Source organism: Heptranchias perlo, chromosome 1 (genome assembly GCF_035084215.1).
Source record: "Heptranchias perlo isolate sHepPer1 chromosome 1, sHepPer1.hap1, whole genome shotgun sequence".
NCBI classification, from domain to species: Eukaryota; Metazoa; Chordata; class Chondrichthyes; order Hexanchiformes; family Hexanchidae; genus Heptranchias; species Heptranchias perlo.
Genome location: NC_090325.1, coordinates 101,422,461 through 101,442,929, shown reverse-complemented (window position 1 = coordinate 101,442,929; position 20,469 = coordinate 101,422,461). Strand labels below are relative to the sequence as shown.

The 20,469-nt window shown below is 40.8% G+C and overlaps 1 protein-coding gene across 4 annotated transcripts in view; it reads left to right on the top strand.

The window, feature by feature from the left end:
• stim2b (stromal interaction molecule 2b) overlaps positions 1–20,469 on the top strand; it is a 164,399-nt gene that overhangs the window by 25,442 nt on the left and 118,488 nt on the right. For 3 of the 4 annotated variants that reach the window (XM_067989026.1, XM_067989032.1, XM_067989017.1), the window contains one exon: positions 14,430–14,560. In XM_067989026.1, coding sequence (XP_067845127.1) covers positions 14,430–14,560 — 131 coding nt within the window. Of the gene's footprint in view, positions 1–13,325; positions 13,412–14,429; positions 14,561–20,469 lie in introns of all 4 variants that reach the window. The other variant, XM_067989041.1, reaches the window with a different exon arrangement.

Genomic DNA, 20,469 nt, shown 5'->3' with positions numbered 1-20,469 from the left:
CAAATTCATTAGAGTTTTTCTGAGGATGTAACTAGCAGGGTAGATAAAGGGGAACCAGTGGATGTAGTATATTTTGATTTTCAAAAGGCATTCGATAAGGTGCCACATAAAAGGTTGTTACACAAGATAAGGGCTCATGGAGTTGGGGGTAATATATTAGCATGGATAGACTATTGGTTAACGAACAGAAAATAGAGAGTAGGGATACACGGGTCATTTTCAGGTTGGCAGGCTGTAACTAGTGGGGTGCTGCAAGGATCGATGCTTGGGCCTCAACTATTTACAATCTATATTAATGACATAGATGAAGGGACCGAGTGCAATGTATCCAAGTTTGCTGATGATACAAAGCTAGGTAGGAATGTAAGCTGTGAGGAGGACACAGAGTCTGCAAAGGGATATAGACAGGATAAGTGATTGGGCAAGAAGGTGGCAGATGGAGTATAATGTGGGGAAATGTGAGATTATTCACTTTGGTAGGAAGAATAGAAAAACAGAATACTTTTTAAATGATGAGAAACTATTAAATGTTGGTGTTCAGAGAGATTTGGGTGTCGTTGTACAAGAAACACAAAATGTTAGCATGCAGATACAGCAAGCAATTAGGAAGGCAAATGGCATGTTGGCTTTTATTGCAAGGGAGTTGGAGTACAAGATTAAGGAAGTCTTACTACAATTGTGCAGGGCTTTGGTGAGACCTCACCTTGAGTACTGTGTACAGTTTTGGTCTCCTTATCTAAGGAAGGATATACTTGCCTTAGAGGCGGTGCAACGAAGGTTCACTAGATTGATTCCTGGGATGAGAGGGTTGTCCTATGAGGAGAGATTGTGTAGAATGAGCCTATACGCGAGTTTAGAAGAATGAGAGGTGATCTAATTGAAACATGTAAGGTTCTGACGGGGCTTGACAGGGTAGATGCTGAAAGGTTGTTTCCTCTGGCGGGAGAGTCTAGAACTAGGGGGCATTGACCAGGATTTTGACCCAGAGCCATGAAGGGGGTGGGGGGGGGTCAAATCGCGGACGGGTTACCCAGAAGTACGGGTTTCCCGGGCGTCCTTATGATTTTCACGTTGGGACGTCTTTTTTTTTTGTCGGTTTCCTGTCTTACTGGCTGGGCTGATTAACAGGCTGGTCTCAGTCGGAAGGGAGCAGAGCAAGGAAGAGGACGTCTTCAGGTAAGTCTTAGATTGTATGCATGGGTGGGCACGGGGGCATCGGTGGGCATGGGAGCGACGGGGGGAGTCAGTCATGTGGGAGGGGTCAGTCATCGGCAAGGGGGTGGGGGTTGGGGGAAGGTCAGTCATCGGAGGCCAGTCATGGGGGCAGGGGGATCAGGGTTTATGGGTGGGGGGAGCGATTTGGTGTCAGTCACCGTGGTTGTGGGTTGTCGGAATCGGGGGTCATCACGGTGTTCTGTGATCATGGGTTGGGGAGTCTGCGATTGTTGTGGGGGGGAGGTTCTGCGATCGTTGCAGGGGGGGTCGCTGCAGGTAGGGTTGTTGGGCCTGGCGGAAGCACTCCTACTCCTCTGGGCCCTCAAGCTGTGCCAGAAAGGCACTTATCTGCAGTTTCGGGCCTTCTCGCCTCTTCTAACGCAGCATGAAGGAGAAGACCCAGATATCCCGGCCTCCGGGGGTTGAAATCGCAAAATCTTTCAAACTGGAGGCCTGCAACCTCCTTGAAAAGTTTTCGTGACCAACCCGCCTCCTGAGAGCGGATTGGTCGCCTGCCTCTCGTCCCGCCCCGGTGAAAACCGGAAATGGGTGGGTTGGGGGCGGGTCTGAAGTTGTTGCAAATTTCAATGCTCCTCTGCCCCCAACCCACCTGTTTTTCCCAGCTAAAATCCTGCCCATAGTCTCAGGATAAGGGGTCGGATATTTAAGACTGAGATGAGGAGGAATTTCTTCACTCAGAAGGTTGTGAATCTTTGGAATTCTCTACCCCAGAGGGCTGTGGATGCTGGACTCTAGGGGAATTGGGGGATATGGGGATCAGGCGGGAAAGTGGAGTTGAGGTTGAAGATCAGCTGCGATCTGATTGAATGGCGGAGCAGGCTCGAGGGGCCGTATGGCCTCCTCCTGCTCCTATTATGTTCTTATTCTGATCTATTTTTAATTCTTTAACTGGACTATTTGTAGCGGGGCTGATTCTGGTCGCATCAGGGCCCAATTGTGCATTCTATATGCAAACTCGATACAACATGGAATTGCGCGTGTGCAAGAGTGCCATAGAAATGCATGAAACATTTGTCTGCTAATATTGCCAAAAAATAATTTCCAACCTGATGTTTTTCCTTATGAATTCCGAGGCAGATTTATAGTATAAAAGAATGCCTTCCAGATGTTTTTAGATGTTACTGCTCTAAAACAAAATTTACCCCCCTTCTATAACTTATAAGAGGAAGCTAAAAGACAGCGATTTTGGTGAGAAGTGTTCTGGTGTGCTCATGTATTTGCTGAACATACCACAGAAGGAAACGCACTTTGAAGAGAAAATCGTGTCGAAACAGTTCCTTCATTCTTAGTTTGTTGTGATGTCCAATTGTACTGTCATTCGATTCAAATCTGTTGTCTGCTTTGAAGCTTTGTTGAAGTATTTGATGATTCACTCTCTGAACGCCTGCCAGCTGGGAGCTTTGTCGTCTCAATCTCCATTCCCTTGTTCTTGATTCCAGTCCTTGCTGACCATTAGCATGAGCCCCCTCTAACTGAGATCCCTGCTGGATGCCTTTTCAGTTCTGAAGGCATTCTGTTAAATGCTAACTCACACCTCACACATAGAGGCTTCATCTGTATCAAGATGTCCGTGGATATTCAATCAATCAGATTAATGGTATAATTAGGGTATGATTCTGTAGATCTTTGTTTATTTTTACATTACAGATCTTTGAGAAATCTGTAACAAATGTGGTTTATTGTTTTAAACCTAAGTGTAATTCGTTAACATTGGCCATTTTTTTTTAAGAGTAATTCTATCTATTAATAAATAAATTTAAAGATAAGCCATGTGATCAATAGTATTAAAGATAAGATTGAAAAGTCAGAAAATACTTGAGGCACCATTGGGTGTTTCTGGATAAATTAAGTTGGACGGAATGGCCTTCCTCATCGTAATTATCTTATGAGCTATGTTACTGCGAGCAGCATTGAAACTTCTCACCATTTTGATAATGTAGCCTTGAAGTCCTCTGCTCAAGCTGTAAAACAGGAAAGGCCATGTTAAATAGAGGTTCTGCAAGGACAAATTAAGGATGCACCAGAAAAATAAAACATAAGAACCTAGGCTTGCTTGTCATTTAAAAAAAATATATAAATAATTACTTTTGTTTCTGGGTAACATAACTTCTTTGTGATTTATTGATTAAATGTTAAGATTCCTTGGTAGTGCAAACAAAATCTTCCATGAAGCATTAACTTCAGCTACTTCAATTCTGATTGGACCATTTTAAGGGCAGTGCGTCTCTGATGATTGGGTAGCACCGTGCTCCCATGAGCATGACTTCTGCCATTATATAGTTGATTTTGTATTTCAAGTCATCACAAATATAAGTACAGATGAGGGAGGCCGTTTAGCTAATCTACAACAAATCTTTTTAGCTAAAATTTTCCATCCATGTATTACCACAAAAAATGTTGTTTCATTCCATGAAAGGCCTCTATTTAGCACCGTTTCTTATGAACCACAAATTTTAAAAATTAGATTTAATTTTCAGCTGACTTGTTTTGGATAATGCAATATGTAATGTGTGTTTAAAGACTTAGAGGGAAAAAAATTGGATAGGGCCTATTATTAGGCGTGAGTAGCGCGATCCGCTATTACTCTGCGTCCAATGGCCCCTGCGCAGGCAGGACAAGACTTTTGTGAGGGCTGAGGACTTACCTTCAAGCAGCATTCCTAATCAGCTTTGACACGAAGATTCAATACAATTCACACTTTCCACCAGCAGGGGGAGCCACAATCTCTTAAAGGTCGGCTGCCTCTTAAAAATCTCTTAAAGGTAGCTGGTGCCTGTCATTTGCTGAAAATAACAGTCTGCTGTCTGCACAGAGTCTGAACAGAGATCAGACAGCGTGCATGCAAAACACAGAAGCAGCTCCCATCCCTATGTTTATAAACTGATGAGTTATGTTAAAACTTGGAATAAAGGTTGCGCACTACTAAACCCCACATCCTCCAATCTGCATGACAGACCTCACCAATCTGCCGATCTGAGTTGGTACTAGGTCTGTGAAGGTGCGTGCACCAAGGTTCTCTGCTGATGCACTTGAGGCCTTGGTGCAAGAGGTGGACGGAAGGAGGGATACCCTATATCCGCAGAAGGGAGGGGGCGGCAAGAGGCCTTCAGACTTATACCCAAAAAGCAGTGGGAGGCAGCAGTGGACAAAGTCAATGCCAGGCACACAGCATCATGAACATGGATGCAGTGCAGGAAGAAGTTCAATGCTTTGACACAATTGGTCAAGGTGAGTGAGGTCAACTGTCAAGTGGCCTCTCCTACCAACTACACCACTAACCGCATCCACTGCTCCACACACTACACCCTCCCATCCCCCACATAACAATAAACTCTTTCCGTCAGTACTCAACTCTTCCAATCAGATGATTCCTCTCACTCTTACACATTACCAATGTTGCAAGCTGCCCACCCACAACTCACAGGCCACACACACAGGCAGCTATTCAACCATGACAGGTACATCACCTAGACACATGTCCCGCTTTCTTGCAGGAGAAGGCGGCGCATATCAGGAGGCAGCAAGTGGCAGTGGCATTTAGCCCCTCGAGCCTGTTCTGCCATTCACCGAGATCATGGTGGACCTGTGACCTAACTCCATATACCCATCTTAGCCCCATATCCCATAATACACTTGGTACACAGAAATCTATCTATCTCAGATTTAGAATTCACAATTGAGCAAGCATCAACTGCCATCTGCAGAAGAATGTTCCAAATGTCTCCCACCCTTTGCGTGTAGAAGCGTTTCCTAAATTCACTCCTGCAGGTCCTGGCTCTAAATGTTAGGCTATGCCCCCGCATCCTAGTATTCAAGTCTAGGAGACCTCCAAAAACAGTTACAAATGTCTTGGCAGCTAGAGGCAATAATTCAGCAACTAACCTGTAAATCCTGCATGGTCCCTTTAAATAGCGCTGGTGGGGGGTCCTCCAGGCACTCTAAGACACGTTCAGATGGTCGGGGTTAAGACTGTGCATTGAGTTGAGCGTTAAGTCCCAAAATGGTATCTATCACTTTAAATCAGCATTGCACACTGATTGTATCCATTTCCTCCTTATTTTACATGCAGCCGGCATTTGGTATTTGCGCATGCGCTAACTCCTATACCAAGATGGCGTCCGGCCCATGTCATGCTGGAAACGTGCGTGCACATCCAAGACACCGTCTTGGCACCTTGAGAGGCCTCATAGCGCCGAAACAACGAGTGCTACGTGGCCCAATTTAGAGCCCTAAAAGTGAATCTGTCCCATCTTAAATTACTAAGCAGCAAGTGTTCTAAGTTCTGACCAATAAAATGTAATTTTAAGTCTAAAGGTTAATAGTCTGGAATATATTCTTGTATGCTCAATTTGTTTTTGTCATTCATTTATGTTACACCCTATTCTTGGTGGACTATCCTGATAATTGGCCATCTCCCTTGTGTTATCCGGTGAACTCCTGATCTAATTGAGCGGGAACAATTCATACAAAGATTGGAAATGCTGTAATATGGGTAATGTAAACTATAAGATTGTCTGTGGATTTGGAACATATTAATATCCATTGTTGGAAAGTTTAAGTGATGCATTAGTGGCCAGAATTTAAAACAATTGCACTGTTTTTGTTTCCTTTTAAAAGGATTTTATTTATGGACTACTCACTATGTCCATTAATAAATTAATAATTTGTAGGTAGATTTTTATATTCAAGTAATATGCAAATGGTTTTCTTTTACCTCAAGTTACAACTGAGTGTTAAAACAATTACTCGTATGATTCCTCCCTTGTTACCCTACTGATACACCTTCTGATGTCAGGGTAGTGACCAGGCTATCAAACGCTTTTTCTTATTGTTCAGTATACGAAAGAAGAAAGAAAGACTTGCATTTATATAGTTCCTTTCACAACCTCGGGACGTCCCAAAGCGCTTTACAGCCGATGAAGTACTTTTTTTTTAAGTGTTAGTCACTGTTGTAATGTAGGAAACGTGGCAGCCAATTTGTGCACAGCACGGTCCCACTAACACCAATGAGATAATGACCAGAAAATCTGTTTTTTAGGTGTTGGATGAGGGATAAATATTGGCCAGGACACCAGGGAGAAGTCCCTGCTCTTCTTTGAAATCGTGCCATGGGATCTTTTACGTCCACCTGAGAGGGCAGACGGGGCCTCAGTATAACATCTCATCTGAAAGACGGTACCTCCAACAGTGCAGCACTCCTTCAGTACTGCACTGAAGTGTTAGCCTTGATTTTGTGCTCAAGTCTCTAGAGTGGGATTTGAACCTGCAACCTTCTGGCTCAGAGGCGACAATGGTACCCGCTGAGCCACGGCTGACACCATAAAGGCAAGGACACTAACATCTCCAAGAGAAAGTTATCAAGTAACTACTATCACCTACACTTTCCTGGTGTACTCACGCATCTTTCAATCACCTAGGGCAGTGACCCTAGACCCCATTTGGTAGTACACTTTCCCTGCTCCGTCACATACCTTCAATCACTTCCTCATACCATTTTACACATCCCATTAATTACCATTTTACCTCATTCATGAGCCCTGGAGGAACTTTACTGTCCAATACAATAACTCATTAACTCTTAAAACATAGACTAAATGTTCCCAACCTGGTCCAAGCCATCAGCACATGTTTTTTGTTTATTTTGTTTAACCTCTTGGATCTTTTATTTCCCAAAAAATCCCCCTATTATGTGCTGGAGACCACTTTGTCATTTCAAAATTATCCCAATCCAGAGATCAGTATTGTCGGACTGATAGGACTTGTCAATGTTCAATTTTATTTCCCCAAAATACTTGCTTCCTTGATACACCGGATTAGGCAGGAACCACTTAGACTGGACTGTTTTTGTTCCAAGTAAAATTTGACTATCCCCTTAAACTGTAGGTAAATTATGCCTTCTCGAGTGCTTGAACAGCAACTTATCAATTTCAATTTATCTTATCAATTCCAATTTCAGAAACAAATTATGCCCAGGCTTGGTACAGTAGAGACAGAAGTGCTTGTAATTACTTTTGAAGGAAACTCCCACATCCCCCCCACCCCCCCCCCCCCCCGCCACCACCCACACCTTGAGCAATTGTTGTTAAAGCATTTAGCATTTATTTAAGAGGTCTCCAAAATGTATTAACTCTTAGGTATTTAGTCAAGATTTCTCCAGATTGTTGTCATAGAGATAGAAGGAGACCCTTTAATATTTTTTTTCCTGGTCACTTTTTTTTGACCACAGTTAATCACAAGGTCAAAAGGTGCTATCAGTTTGCTAACAGCTATCACATCCCAGTGCAACCAAGATGATTAAGAAGAAGAATCACCTGAAATGTCCTAAAATCTTAACACATCAATTCACGCTTCCTGATATTAACTCCTTATCCACTTCAAATTATTAAGCATTTAAGAAATTCAAAATGCCATTTTCATATGTGATAATCTCATGTCCAGAATTATAGACTCCCACATAATTTATAATAACCTGAATTTCACTATGGCCACAATAAATGTCTGGTTTTCACAATTTAATAGCTTAGTTAACCTCAATAACTCCAATTTTAATTCAGCAATATCTTAAACTAAAGACAATACAGAACAGATAAAATTATCAAAATAGCACGAGCTTACTAAAATCCAGTAAATTACATCATCTTTCATTTTGTTCTTCAGGCGCCTTTCCAAAAGACTGTAAAAATACTGAATATAAACTGAAGAAAAATTTAGCCTTCACAGCTTTGTGTAACATTACACAAAAGGGAAAACAGATAACAAGCATTGAAAGAGGGTGTAAAGTGATTTTTAAACAGACAGTACACTGAACTGCCCCTTTCTCCTTCTTTATTCCATCATAGACTAATTTATCCTTTTTCACTTAAACCAATTTTCAATTTCTGATGTTTGCTACATAACTCTATTCTGTACATATTCAAAACCTTAAGCTCACAGTCCGTGTCCTGGTTAAGGTCCCTTTTGACTCTCCTTTCTCTCATTTTTCATAAGGTCAGCTATTGTCCTAGTGGCTGCCATCAGATCATGTTGTTTACCCTCCGTCTCCTTGTTATTCCTCTTTTCTTCCTCATTTTTCAACCTACCTTCAGAACTTCAACTTCCTCTCTCAACCTCCCTAACTCGTAGATGAAACAACAAGACTCCCGCTTTCCAATCATCGTCTTTAATTTTCTTCTCCTTTACCAGGGAACGTCCACTATTAACGAAGGTTTAGGCGTATGAGGAAAGTCAAGATACAGTGACTTTAGTCACCAGGAGATATCGTTTGACCAAAGTGGTCTTGATGCTGTGGCTAGGATGGATACCAGACGCAAAGGATTTGAAGAGAGTGATTAGAGTAGGAGTCATGGAGTTAGGTGAGAGTGTATGCAATTGTTTTGTACTTGAATATCTAAATTGAAGTTATTTCCCCTGTGGTAGTGACTGTTGCAGCACATGTGACAAATGGTGGTGGGTCAGTACTTAAAATGTAACCATCGTGTGACAACAAAGATTATAAAAGATTAGGAAAAGGGTTTTACTGAAAAATAATACTCATTAACTGGATTATATTTTATACGGGTTGGTTTGTTACAGAAATACTCAATCTACTTTCTAATACTTAATAGGAATTTTAGAGTAAAGCATTTAGAAAGTTGTATAAAAGAAACTGTGTGCAAACATTTTTGTAAAGATGAGAAGATTTTTAGCATTCAAAAGATTAATGATTTTTTTTTCCAAACAGCTCCAACCAATTTATGCAAAACATTCATGCTTGTACTTCGCCTTCAGAAAGCACCTGAACTCAATAGGTTTTGAGTAGCACGATTTCTGAATCAAATGTGTTTGTGTGTATAAAAATATATAAACTATTAGTATTTAAATTTGAGAATCTTACAGAAAACAAATTGAAGGGACTAGATGTTGCGGTGGGTTAGAACATTGAAATATCAACTTTTGAGATGTTGGCCGGGAAATGTCTTGCTCCTACTCTGCCGATGTTAGTTCACCGGAAGTGTGGCAGAAACACTGTGTTTACACACGTTAACGAGGTTTCCGCCACGCTTTCGGCAAAATAATGCCAGCAGAGCGGGACCAGCTCTGGAAAATTTCATGGCCCTGGATTTTATTTCAGCTCTGACTTTCTGCAGGGTTAAAAATGTTCTGTGTGAAATGAGTTTTGCTATGTTTTGTTCTGATTCCTAGTGGGTACGTGCCCACAGCATAAACTGTTTGTAATTGTGCCCTAAATTGGCAGTCTCACTCAAAAACTATTACCAAAACTGCCTTTGAAAAGTTCAGCTTCCTTTTTTGTGCTAAGCTCTGCCTTAAGCCCAAGGCTATCCAAGACTTGAATACTGCCCCCATATATAGGGAGGCTGTTACCTCAGCTATTTACAATCTATATTAATGACTTGGCTGAAGGGACCGAGTGTAATGGTACCCAAGTTTGCTGACGATACAAAGCTAGGTGGGAAAGTAAGCAGTGAGGAGGACAAAAGAGCCTGCTAAGGGGTATCGACAGATTAATTGAGTGGACAAGAAGGTGACAGATGGAGTATAATGTGGGGAAATGTGAGGCTATTCACATTGATAGGAAGAATAGAATAACAGAATAACTTTTAAATGGTGAGAAACTATTAAATGTTGTTGTCCAGAGAGACTTGGGTGCAAGTGTACAAGAAACACAAAAAGTTAGCATGCAGGTACAGCAGGCAATTAGGAAAGCAAATAGCTTGTTGGCCTTTATTACAAGGGGTTGGAGTATAAGAGTAAGGAAGTTTTACTACAATTGTACAGGGCTTTGGTGAGACCACACCTGGAGTACTGCATACAGTTTTGGTCTCCTTATCTAAGGAAGGATATACTTGCCTTAGAGGCAGTGCAGCGGATGTTCACGAGATTAATTCCTGGGATGGGAGGGTTGTCCCATGAGGAGAGATTGAGTAGAATGGGCCTATACTCTCTGGAGTTTAGAAGAATGAGAGGTGATCTCATTGAAACATATAAGATTCCGAGAGGGCTTGACAGGGTAGATGTTGAGAGGTTGTTTCCCCCGGCTGGAGAGTCTAGAACTAGGGGACATAGTCACATGATAAGGGGCCGGCCATTTATGACTGTGATGAGGAGGAATTTCTTCACTCAGAAGGTTGTGAATCTTTGGAATTCTCTACCCCAGAGGGCTGTGGATGCTGAGTCGTTGAGTATATTCAAGGCTGAGATAGATAGATTTCTGGATTCTAGGGGAATCAAGGGTTATGGGGATCGGGCAGGAAAGTGGAGTTGAGATTGAAGATCAGCCATGATCTGATTGAATGGCGGAGCAGGCTCGAGGGGCCGTATGGCCTACTCCTGTTCCCATTTCTTATGTGCTTATGTTCCAGCATCTCTCGTACTCCTGGACAGCATACCTGCATATCCAATAGCCCTTTAACTATTCACACTCTGTGTCTCATATGTCTTTTATTTCTTTGGTTTCTCTCATTATGTCTCCTATTGTCTCATGCTGATATCAGTTCTGCCACTTAACCATCTAGGTTCTATACATAAGCACTTTACAGATCTTACTATTTCTTTTCCTGTGTTTAGTTGTGTATCCTCCCTTTACCTTCCCCTTGTTTTGTTCCTTTTTAAATGTTGTTCATCTGTAATATCTTCCAGTTCTGATGAAGGACCCATACCCGAAACGTCATGTCTGTTCTCCCCACAGATGCTGCTGGACCTGTTCATTGTATCCACCATTTTCTGTTTTTGTTTCAGATTTCTATTATCTGCAGTATTTTGCTTTTTGTTCACAAGAAAGAACTTGTTGTCTTAGCTGGTCCTTCTCTTGCCGCTAAGTTCCACTTCCCTCTCTTCCCTCTCCATTACCACCTCTCCTATCCCTTTCTATTTCACTTCTATTACTATAGTAATTCCTTTTGTGAAATTTCCTTTCTCATTTCTCCTCAGCTACAATAGACCATCCTACATTATTATCACAGTACCAAAAATACATTTTTCCACATGGTAAGTTCTCCATCACTGTAGTTCTGTTGTGGTGATGCACAGTTTAGAAGTTCAGAGCTCTCACACTGGAACGGAGTGAAGAGCGGAGGGTGATTCACTCTAGAATGTAAAAGGAAGCGCAAAAAATAACTAACTTGTGAAAAGAAGTACTCAACAATAACAAAATAAAATCTAATTATTTTCAATAAGCAAATATTTAGTAATTATTAACAGTTATAGTAAATGTCTCCTTTGAGTTACATATAAACTAAATTCCCAGAAATGTAGCAGAACAGTGCTTGATAAAGATCAGAGTGCTGAGAAACACTTATTCTGCTGAACGTTTGCATTTCGAACATACGAACGAACATACAAAATTGACGGGCAGGAAAAGACCAGCTGGCCTATCAAGCCTGCCCCACACGATTCGGCTTCTATGCTTTCACTTAGTTGAAGTATAAGAGCACAAGCGATGCCATGGAACTGTCCAGAACGAATCAAGAGCGACAAGGGAATAGAAAGAAATTTAGAACTGTAACGAAGATGGGTGCTGAAATTCCCAGTAATGCGATAGAATTGTTACTTGCTCGTTAATGTGGTTGTCATGTCTGACTGATGCTCTTTCAGACTGTTTAACAAAACCCTAGTGACTGATTTTGTGAACTAATTATCTGTGGAATGAAACATTTAAATTCTCACATACAGTCTAGTCCTCTTAATTCAAAGTCACTTAATTCAAATTATCCAATTATTCAAATCTTTTAAACACTAAATTCCCACTTTGCTGTTATTTATATTGCTTAATTCAAATTATTAACAATTTAAATTTCTTAGTACAACTTTGGATTATCACGGGTAAACAATTTCACTGTTTTTATGTGTTTTCTTTGGGTATTAGTCAGTGCAGTGTTGTGCATTGTTGGGATTTAATTAACCAGAAGCAATGGCAATAGTTCATGTGATGTACAAGGTACAATAAGTGTTACTAACTGAAGAAGCAGATTAAAAGACTGATGAAACTTACTAGATATTTTGATGTATTAGTGTTATTTTAAGTAGTTCAGTAAGAGTGCTACTGTAGAATATGGAACAAATGGACAATGGTTTGCAGCATGGATGTACTGTTCTTGTTGCATAGAGCATGTTTCTAAGCCTCTGATTCATTAATTGTAATTTTGAGCAGTACCGTCCAAATTTAAGTTATTTTCCCCTTGTGGTAAAGCTTTTTTTAGATCCATGAATAATTTGATTTATACTTCCATCTGCCATGCAGTGTTATGTCATGTCAATATGAAAGTGACATAGCAGGCCAGTTGTGTAGGCCCTAAGCTCTGGAATTCCCTCCCTAAATCTTTCCGCCTCTCTACCTCTCTCTCCTCCTTTTAAGTCGCTCCTTAAAACCTACCTCTTTGACCAAGTTTTTGGGTCACCTGTCTTAGTACTCCTTATGTGGCTCGATGTCAAATTTTGTTTGATTACACTCCTGTGAAACGCCTTGGGACATTTTACTACGTAATATGCGCTATATAAATGCAAGTAGTTGTTGAGAGGGGAGGAATAGATTATGCATTTAAATATCAAAAATTCAACTAATACTTTGTTGTTCCTTGCTCAAAATATTTCTTTTTAGGAGGACTAAGGATCAGATGATGATCTGTTAGAAAACTGTCCTTTTACCTCTGTGACCTGGATCTACTGATGTGATAGTTGTAAAGGTTTTATGTGAAATTAATTTTGGTAGTCTCAACCGATGGTTGAATCTATATCAGAAAACTTCGTATTATGTCTTTCAGAAAATCACAAAGGTGGATGGTACGGTAGATGAAAACTTCATGCTGCTGTACTGAGATTTACTCTTTTTTGATTACATTGTTAAGGAACTGTAGCCTGAACTTTACCATGCTATGGCTAATCTGACTGTGTTTGATATTGATACTGGACACAAAGAGTAGAAAAATAGTCTTTTCTCTAGCCCAGCTATTACTCACCTTGACTATGAAAATTCACCTCCCTTCCCCTCCCCCCAAAAATCCTTTTGTGCTTCTAAGAATCTTGCCACGTTTTGTGTACACTGGGTTTTGAGTTCCATTTTAATACTTTTGGATTTTCTGATTTTTCATTTTCAGTTTATATAAATGTAGTTGAAAATCAGATGTTAGAAGAAATGAAGGCTACATTTTCTGGGTGAAAATGGAAGAGGAGAGAATTCAATGTAAGAAATATCTCACCAAAGTTTTTGCATATTTTTGCATAGTATTTGCATATGCTGATTTTAGCAAAAAAGATGTAAATAAAAACTAATATTTCACCACTCTTCTCAAGACTACTTTTTTCTCTTTAAAATTAAGAAAGACAAAAAATTCAGTCTGGGTGTGTGATTTTTTTTTTTGTTTTTAAAATTTTGTTTGGATTGTAGAAATATTTTTACACTTTTTGGTGCTGTAATTTGGAGAAGATGAGAGAAACCCTGCGCACTATCTCCATTCACCTGTGAAAAATGTGCACAGAGCAAATCTCGAGATTAAAAAATTGTAAGATTTCGGGAACTTGTGTGGGTTAGCAAGTCTTTCAGTTATTGGATAAAAATCAGTTAAAACTGAATGCAAATAACACTGGCCCTAAAATTCCATGTGGGTTCCTCCAGAATAACAGTGGGAGACCGGTAGAACACTTGTGGAATTTCAGGGTCACTTTCTATATCTATATAACATATTAAAGATGGAGTAGATTTTTAACTTGCCATCAGGTGCAAAACTGGTGATATAGATCAGTTGCCCATTATAAAACTGCCCGATTTTCATTTCCATTGAAATAAATGCGTACATGTCAATTTTTTCCATTGTAAATTCCAGTGTCCATATTTATAATGGAGACCGCCTGTGTAAACACGTCATGCTTGAATCACACCCCCCAACCCCAGTAGAAATGCTGTAACAGGAGGGTGTAACTACAATGTGACAAGTTTACATAGGCAGTTTCTATTATAAATGTGGACATAAAAATTTATAATGGAAATAAGAGAACAGAATGAATGACTTTAAAATGGGAACTGAATTACATCTGCGAGCCCTGGTCTTCTGCCTTCTCACCCTGCTTCACCTGAAGACCACACTTGGTCTTGACGCTTTGTGTGCAGCACTATGGGAAATCGATTAGTATATAAGTAATCTTACAACCTGTATCCCCTTATTTTAAGATCATGTTCTAACCTCTAACTCTTTTGCTTATAGATAACTGCACTACATTGAACCCAGCATGCCTGAATGAGGATGATCGATACTGCCTCGAGGCTATCCGAATGATACACAAACAGATGGATGATGACGATGATGGGGATGTTGATGTAGAGGAGAGTCATGAGGTAAACCAAGATTATAAACATGGAATAGTCTAAAGCCATCATTACTGAGCTTTTGCAACTTGTATATTTCGTATTCCACTTGTTAAAGTTTCACCTTTTGATTAAATATTCAAAATTTAACTTAGGCTATTCAGTCATAAGACCTGATTTCATCCGGTCTACATTTTGGTTAATTTTGAAACTCTTAGACTTAGCAAAGACTAGTTTCTTGACGGGCTTGTGGATAATTGCAATACCTACTTTTTTATCCATTTATGGATTGTGGGCGTCACTGGCAAGGCCAGCATTTATTGCCCTTGAGAAGGTGGTGGTGAGCTGCCGCCTTGGTGTGGTGCTGAGTCATGCATACCAGAAAGGTTCCAGCTGATAGGGTTAGATGATGTATGGAGGGAGGAGGCTCGTGTGGAGCATAAATATCGGCATGGACCTGTTGGGCCAAATGGCCTGTTTCTGTGCTGTACATTCTATATAATTCTATGTACTGTACTGAGTTAGCTGATTTCAGTCAAGGGCATGGTAAAACTTGACAATTGGCCTCAGTGTCCCTAGGCAAGGGAAGGGGAAGTCTACAAGATGTCCTGCTGCCACTCACTATCCAATGAATCCTTGCATAGGTGTTCAGTAAAGACAGGATCGAGCTTGGCATTGATGCTCTCTCCACAGTCAATTAGCTTATTTTTCATATTTATTGTTCACGAACCAGCAAATACAACAAAAAGAGCCAATCAAATTAATGAAACAATTTTGGTCAGACTGCTTTCAGTGGTCATGTTGCTTTTGAAGCCACTGACTATATATGTATAAAAATTAAATTTTTAACATAATGAACACACAGAGTTCTCAAAGAAATCACAACATTTAGCCATGAACCTACTTGTTTTATCTTAGAAATCCTCGTAACAACTTTTCTCCATATAGCCTTGCTCATTTCTTGGGCCTGGTGCTAGAGTTCTACTAATAGTGTTTAACTGGGCTTTCCTGCTAGTATTTCTCTGGCTCTGAGCATACTTCACTTTGCAGCAGGTGATAACTGGGAGGCTGCCATATTTGTACCTGATAAAATCACAAGCTTGGCAAAAATCTATTTATTCCCTGCTGAAATAAATAAATAAACGACGTCAAGTGTTCACTTATCCGGCCTTTTTAAAAAAAAAAAATTTCTGGAGATTTCAGAAATAAATAAAGTCAGGCTACATTGCAGTAAAATTGACATAGATCTTGTTTGGGTGTCTTTTGGACATTCTGGGTAGTGACTGTAATGGAGGTTGTTTTTAACTGGATGTGTGAACGCATTGACTTAACTACTTTGGTGAGCAACCTAAGTTTGTTTTTAAGTTAATATTTACTAGAAGGAAAAATATAAAAGCCATGAACTCTTATATATTTATTTTAAAAGAGATCTTGCTCCCTGTTGTCCACAGCCTCCACCTCCCTCACATTTTTTAGCTCCATACTCCTTCTGGCTTCCCAGCTTCGACCCATGCAGATCTATTCCAGATACTGGATCTAGCCCCTTCTGAAAAGTAATAATAATAATGTGTGGAATTATAAATCAGACAATGGACAGCAATAAATACAAGTAAAACTTCATCCTACCAATAATATATAGATAGTTGATGATCTGTTGTGTTACACACAAATAGTCAAGATCAAATGCAGTGTTCAGATCAAGCAGAGTTAGGGTTGGGGTAATGGGACCCAGATGAGGGTGGTGTTGGGGACAGGATGCCACAGGGAGGGGATGGGGAGAGGGAGCAATGGGGATGGGGTGGAGGCAGAGAGGATGGGGAAGGGGGATGGAGCAGAGGGATGGGGATGAGAGTGGAAGAGAGGGGAGGGAAGAACAGGACGTTACTGGACCCCAATTTTCATAGATTAATGAGACTCCTACTATTTTAACTTTGCTACCGCCCCATTTCCACTGGGCGCAGGGAGTTAAAATCTCTTCCCAAGTGTCCAGGATGGGAAAAGGGGAGAGTATAAATCATAAAGGAAAAGTGACCATGTGTCTTGCATATTTTCTGTTCCTTTCTCTCTAACAGCCACACAGAGTATCTGACATATAGAAAGAAAGAGAGACAGAAACTGTGTGAGAGGCATATACGAGAGAAAAGATAGAAACAAGGAAAGTCTTATAGAAAGGGAGAATGTGAGAAAGAGTGAGACAAACCCAGAGATACAGATATGATCATGAAAATGTGCAAAGCATGCAAAGAGGGAGACAGAAAGAGTGAAAGACATACAGAATGAGGGAGACAGAAAGTGGGTTTTGGGGCATATTGCTCCTGTGCCTTTAAAAATGCATATCCTCCAGATCAGTGTGATCAATGTGACAAAAAATCTGCTAGTGAGGAATATTTTCATTTGTTTATACCCCACATGCTACAGGTATGTTATTGACCATACTAGTAAGAGAAAGCAGAGATGTTTATCGGAGTTTTTACACAGAAGCACTTTGACCTGTTCTTACTTTTGTCTCCTGGGAGTGCTTTTACCGTCAGTTCTTTTTCTCCTGCTGTCACCATTAGTTGCATTGTGTTTGTTCCATCTCAAGAGAACACATTTGGCCCAATAATTGTTATTCCTGGGTTTAATGCTCTGTTGAATACAAATATCAACAGCTATGAATAGTACATTTGATTCCCATCGATGTAATTTCAACAATAGTTCATGTGAAGTCCTTACAAGCTGCCAAAAAAGACATATGGGTTGTCTAAACTTCTGGGCCCAGCATTTAGAATCATAGAATCATAGAAGTGTACAACATGGAAACAGGCCCTTCGGCCCAACATGTCCATGTCGCCCAGTTTATACCACTAAGCTAGTCCCAATTGCCTGCACTTGGCCCATATCCCTCTATACCCATCTTACCCATGTAACTGTCCAAATGCTTTTTAAAAGACAAAATTGTACCCGCCTCTACTACTGCCTCTGGCAGCTCGTTCCAGACACTCACCACCCTTTGAGTGAAAAAATTTCCCCTCTGGACCCTTTTGTATCTCTCCCCTCACCTTAAATCTATGCCCCCTCGTTATAGACTCCCCTACCTTTGGGAAAATATTTTGACTATCTACCTTATCTATGCCCCTCATTATTTTATAGACTTCTATAAGATCACCCCTAAACCTCCTACTCTCCAGGGAAAAAAGTCTCAGTCTATCCAACCTCTCCCTATAAGTCAAACCATCAAGTCCCGGTAGCATCCTAGTAAATCTTTTCTGCACTCTTTCTAGTTTAATAATATCCTTTCTATAATAGGGTGACCAGAACTGTACACAGTATTCCAAGTGTGGCCTTACTAATGTCTTGTACAACTTCAACAAGACATCCCAACTCCTGTATTCAATGTTCTGACCAATGAAACCAAGCATGCTGAATGCCTTCTTCACCACCCTATCCACCTGTGACTCCACTTTCAAGGAGCTATGAACCTGTACTCCTAGATCTCTTTGTTCTATAACTCTCCCCAACGCCCTACCATTAACGGAGTAGGTCCTGGCCCGATTTGAACTGCTCTCAAACTTTTCTTGGGAATAGATCAAGTTCAGATAAAACAGGTCACTAAAGCACCTAGCGCTCATTGATTGCAGCAGTGTCTGGAGGTAGAATTAGGTACCAGTGTGTTGGTACATAGTAATATTGTCATAAGGCTCCATACTGCCAGAAGGAGACTCGGGTGGGCTGCACTATACTTAGGCAGCCATTACCTTTGGCTCTAAACTCGTTAATGCCAACAGATCCGTAACTCTTTGAATGGAGATTGGTAAAGAAAGAGGTTAGACAACACTGTGCCCTCTTGTAAGTCAGTTGCAGAAATCTAAACTTTGAGATTTTTTTCAAAATGATACATAATTTACCAGATTAAATCAGCTGTGGATTCCATTTTATACTGTTGCCAACATTTTCATTAAATTTCCAATCAAAGGAATTTCACCACCTTAATAAAAAAAAAAGCATTGACCCAAACATTTTTTCAAATTTTCTTCCCTCCTCTTCTGAAGGCACTGACTCCTGTTGGGGTTTGGCTCCACGGATGCCAGCAGTCCTCTGGTATCCAAATGGCCACCCTTCATGTCTAAGACTAGAAAATCAGTATTGTTAGGCTTTTTGACCATGGAGGGCATCACAGCTGATTTAGCTGCTGTTCGCACCTGATTGTCACGCATGGACACTTTCTAGCAGGATCAGTGAATAGCAGTCAGAATTGGGAACCCTGACTACTTATTTTTTCATTGGCAGAGCAGGCACGAGGGGCTGAATGGCCTGCTCCTGTTCCTATGTTCCTATTTTCACCTTCTCTAGTCCCAGGGTTCAGAACCCATTCTGAACCCAATTGTAATGCAATCAACTGACTCAACGTGAATTGTAAATCAAACACGAAGCTTTCCTAGTCTCCATGGCCAGCTCCAATCAGTCTGTACTGTATGACTGGTGGCTAGGAGAGGCACAAGAATGGCACAGAATGAGTTGGTTAATGATATGTAAAACTGGTTGGAGACCTAGAAAGGTTGAGTTGGTTAATAACTTAACAGCTACTCACTGTGTTATTAATGACTTCCATATTGCGACTTAAAATATTTGAGGCTTAAGAGTAGCAAGTTTGATTTTACCCCCCTCCATTTTTCTCTATATACAGAATCATTTGATGTTTGTTTAACCTTATTCATGAACATCCACCACACTTCCTGTGTAACAAAGCTTTCAACTGGCAGAGCTTCTTCTGAGTAACTTTTCTGTTTTTTATAGTGATGTGTGACGTCTGCTTAAATTCCATGGGAAAGGCCATAATTTGACTTAAGCAAGTTCAAGAGTCTTAAACACTTCAAGTAGTTTGACGTCAGTTTCAACAGCAGTAAATGCCGTTTAAAGAAATTTTGTGGGCTGTGTGCACATTGGTTGTGTGCTTTAGGCGTTGAGTGGTCAGTTACCATGGAGATGACAGAGACACATGTAAGGCTGATGCATAAAGGTAATAAAGTAAATGTCAATAAAGTCTGCTGAAAACGTGATAGCACTTTAACCAGAACTGTCAGGGTTCATAGGCTGCCACGGCTTTCACTATAGAGAAATTACAAGTCTTTTCTGGAGCACTTCTGCTCTGATTAATGCAATGAAAACCTGCAACGTTATATTCACACCTGTCACTAACCTAGAATTCGCATTTACAGACCCCAACACTCGAACCTGGGCATGTCAGAGGTGACCTGTGTTTGCTTCCTCCACTTCACAAGAGAGATTGTTAATGAGCTGCGACATCTGCTCCAGGCTGATCTGCAGATAACTTTGGGAATAGACACTGCCCTTCCCATAGCTGTGGAGGTCACTTTGCCGATGTAACCCAAATTTCCTTTGTGTCCATTCACGTGACCATTTTGGCTGCTGTTCTGGACCTCAGCTGTTTACTTCCATCTCCCCTTTTTTTTCTCTCAGCCTCTTTTGGGCCGTCTTCTTCTGTCTTTTCCTTCCTGTCACCTAGCCATGCCATCTCTCATATCTCCCTTCTCAGGTACTTTTCTCCCTAATCCCTACCCTAACCCATCATCTTAATCTTCCTACTCTTTTGCCACCATCCCAGGCTTGAATCCCCTATCAGTACACTCTGTGCCTCTCAGCATTCTTCAAAGGGCCCAATGAGGAACTAGCCACTGTATCCTTACAAACTGGAACCCCAACTGGCCCAGCACCTTCTTTTGCTGACCTACTTGCCCAGCTGGGTGCTAACCTTGGCAGCTTACTTCCCATCCTCCTTGCTCCGCTCACCACTACCTTTTTTTAAGCTCTGCTGGTAGAACAACCTTTGCTGCCCCTTCACATTTCCCTCCAGAGCAAGGCCCTTACCATCCACAACCTTATTGTGGATAATTGTATTGAAATTGGCTCACGGGTGGTGATAACTTGCCCTTACTGAA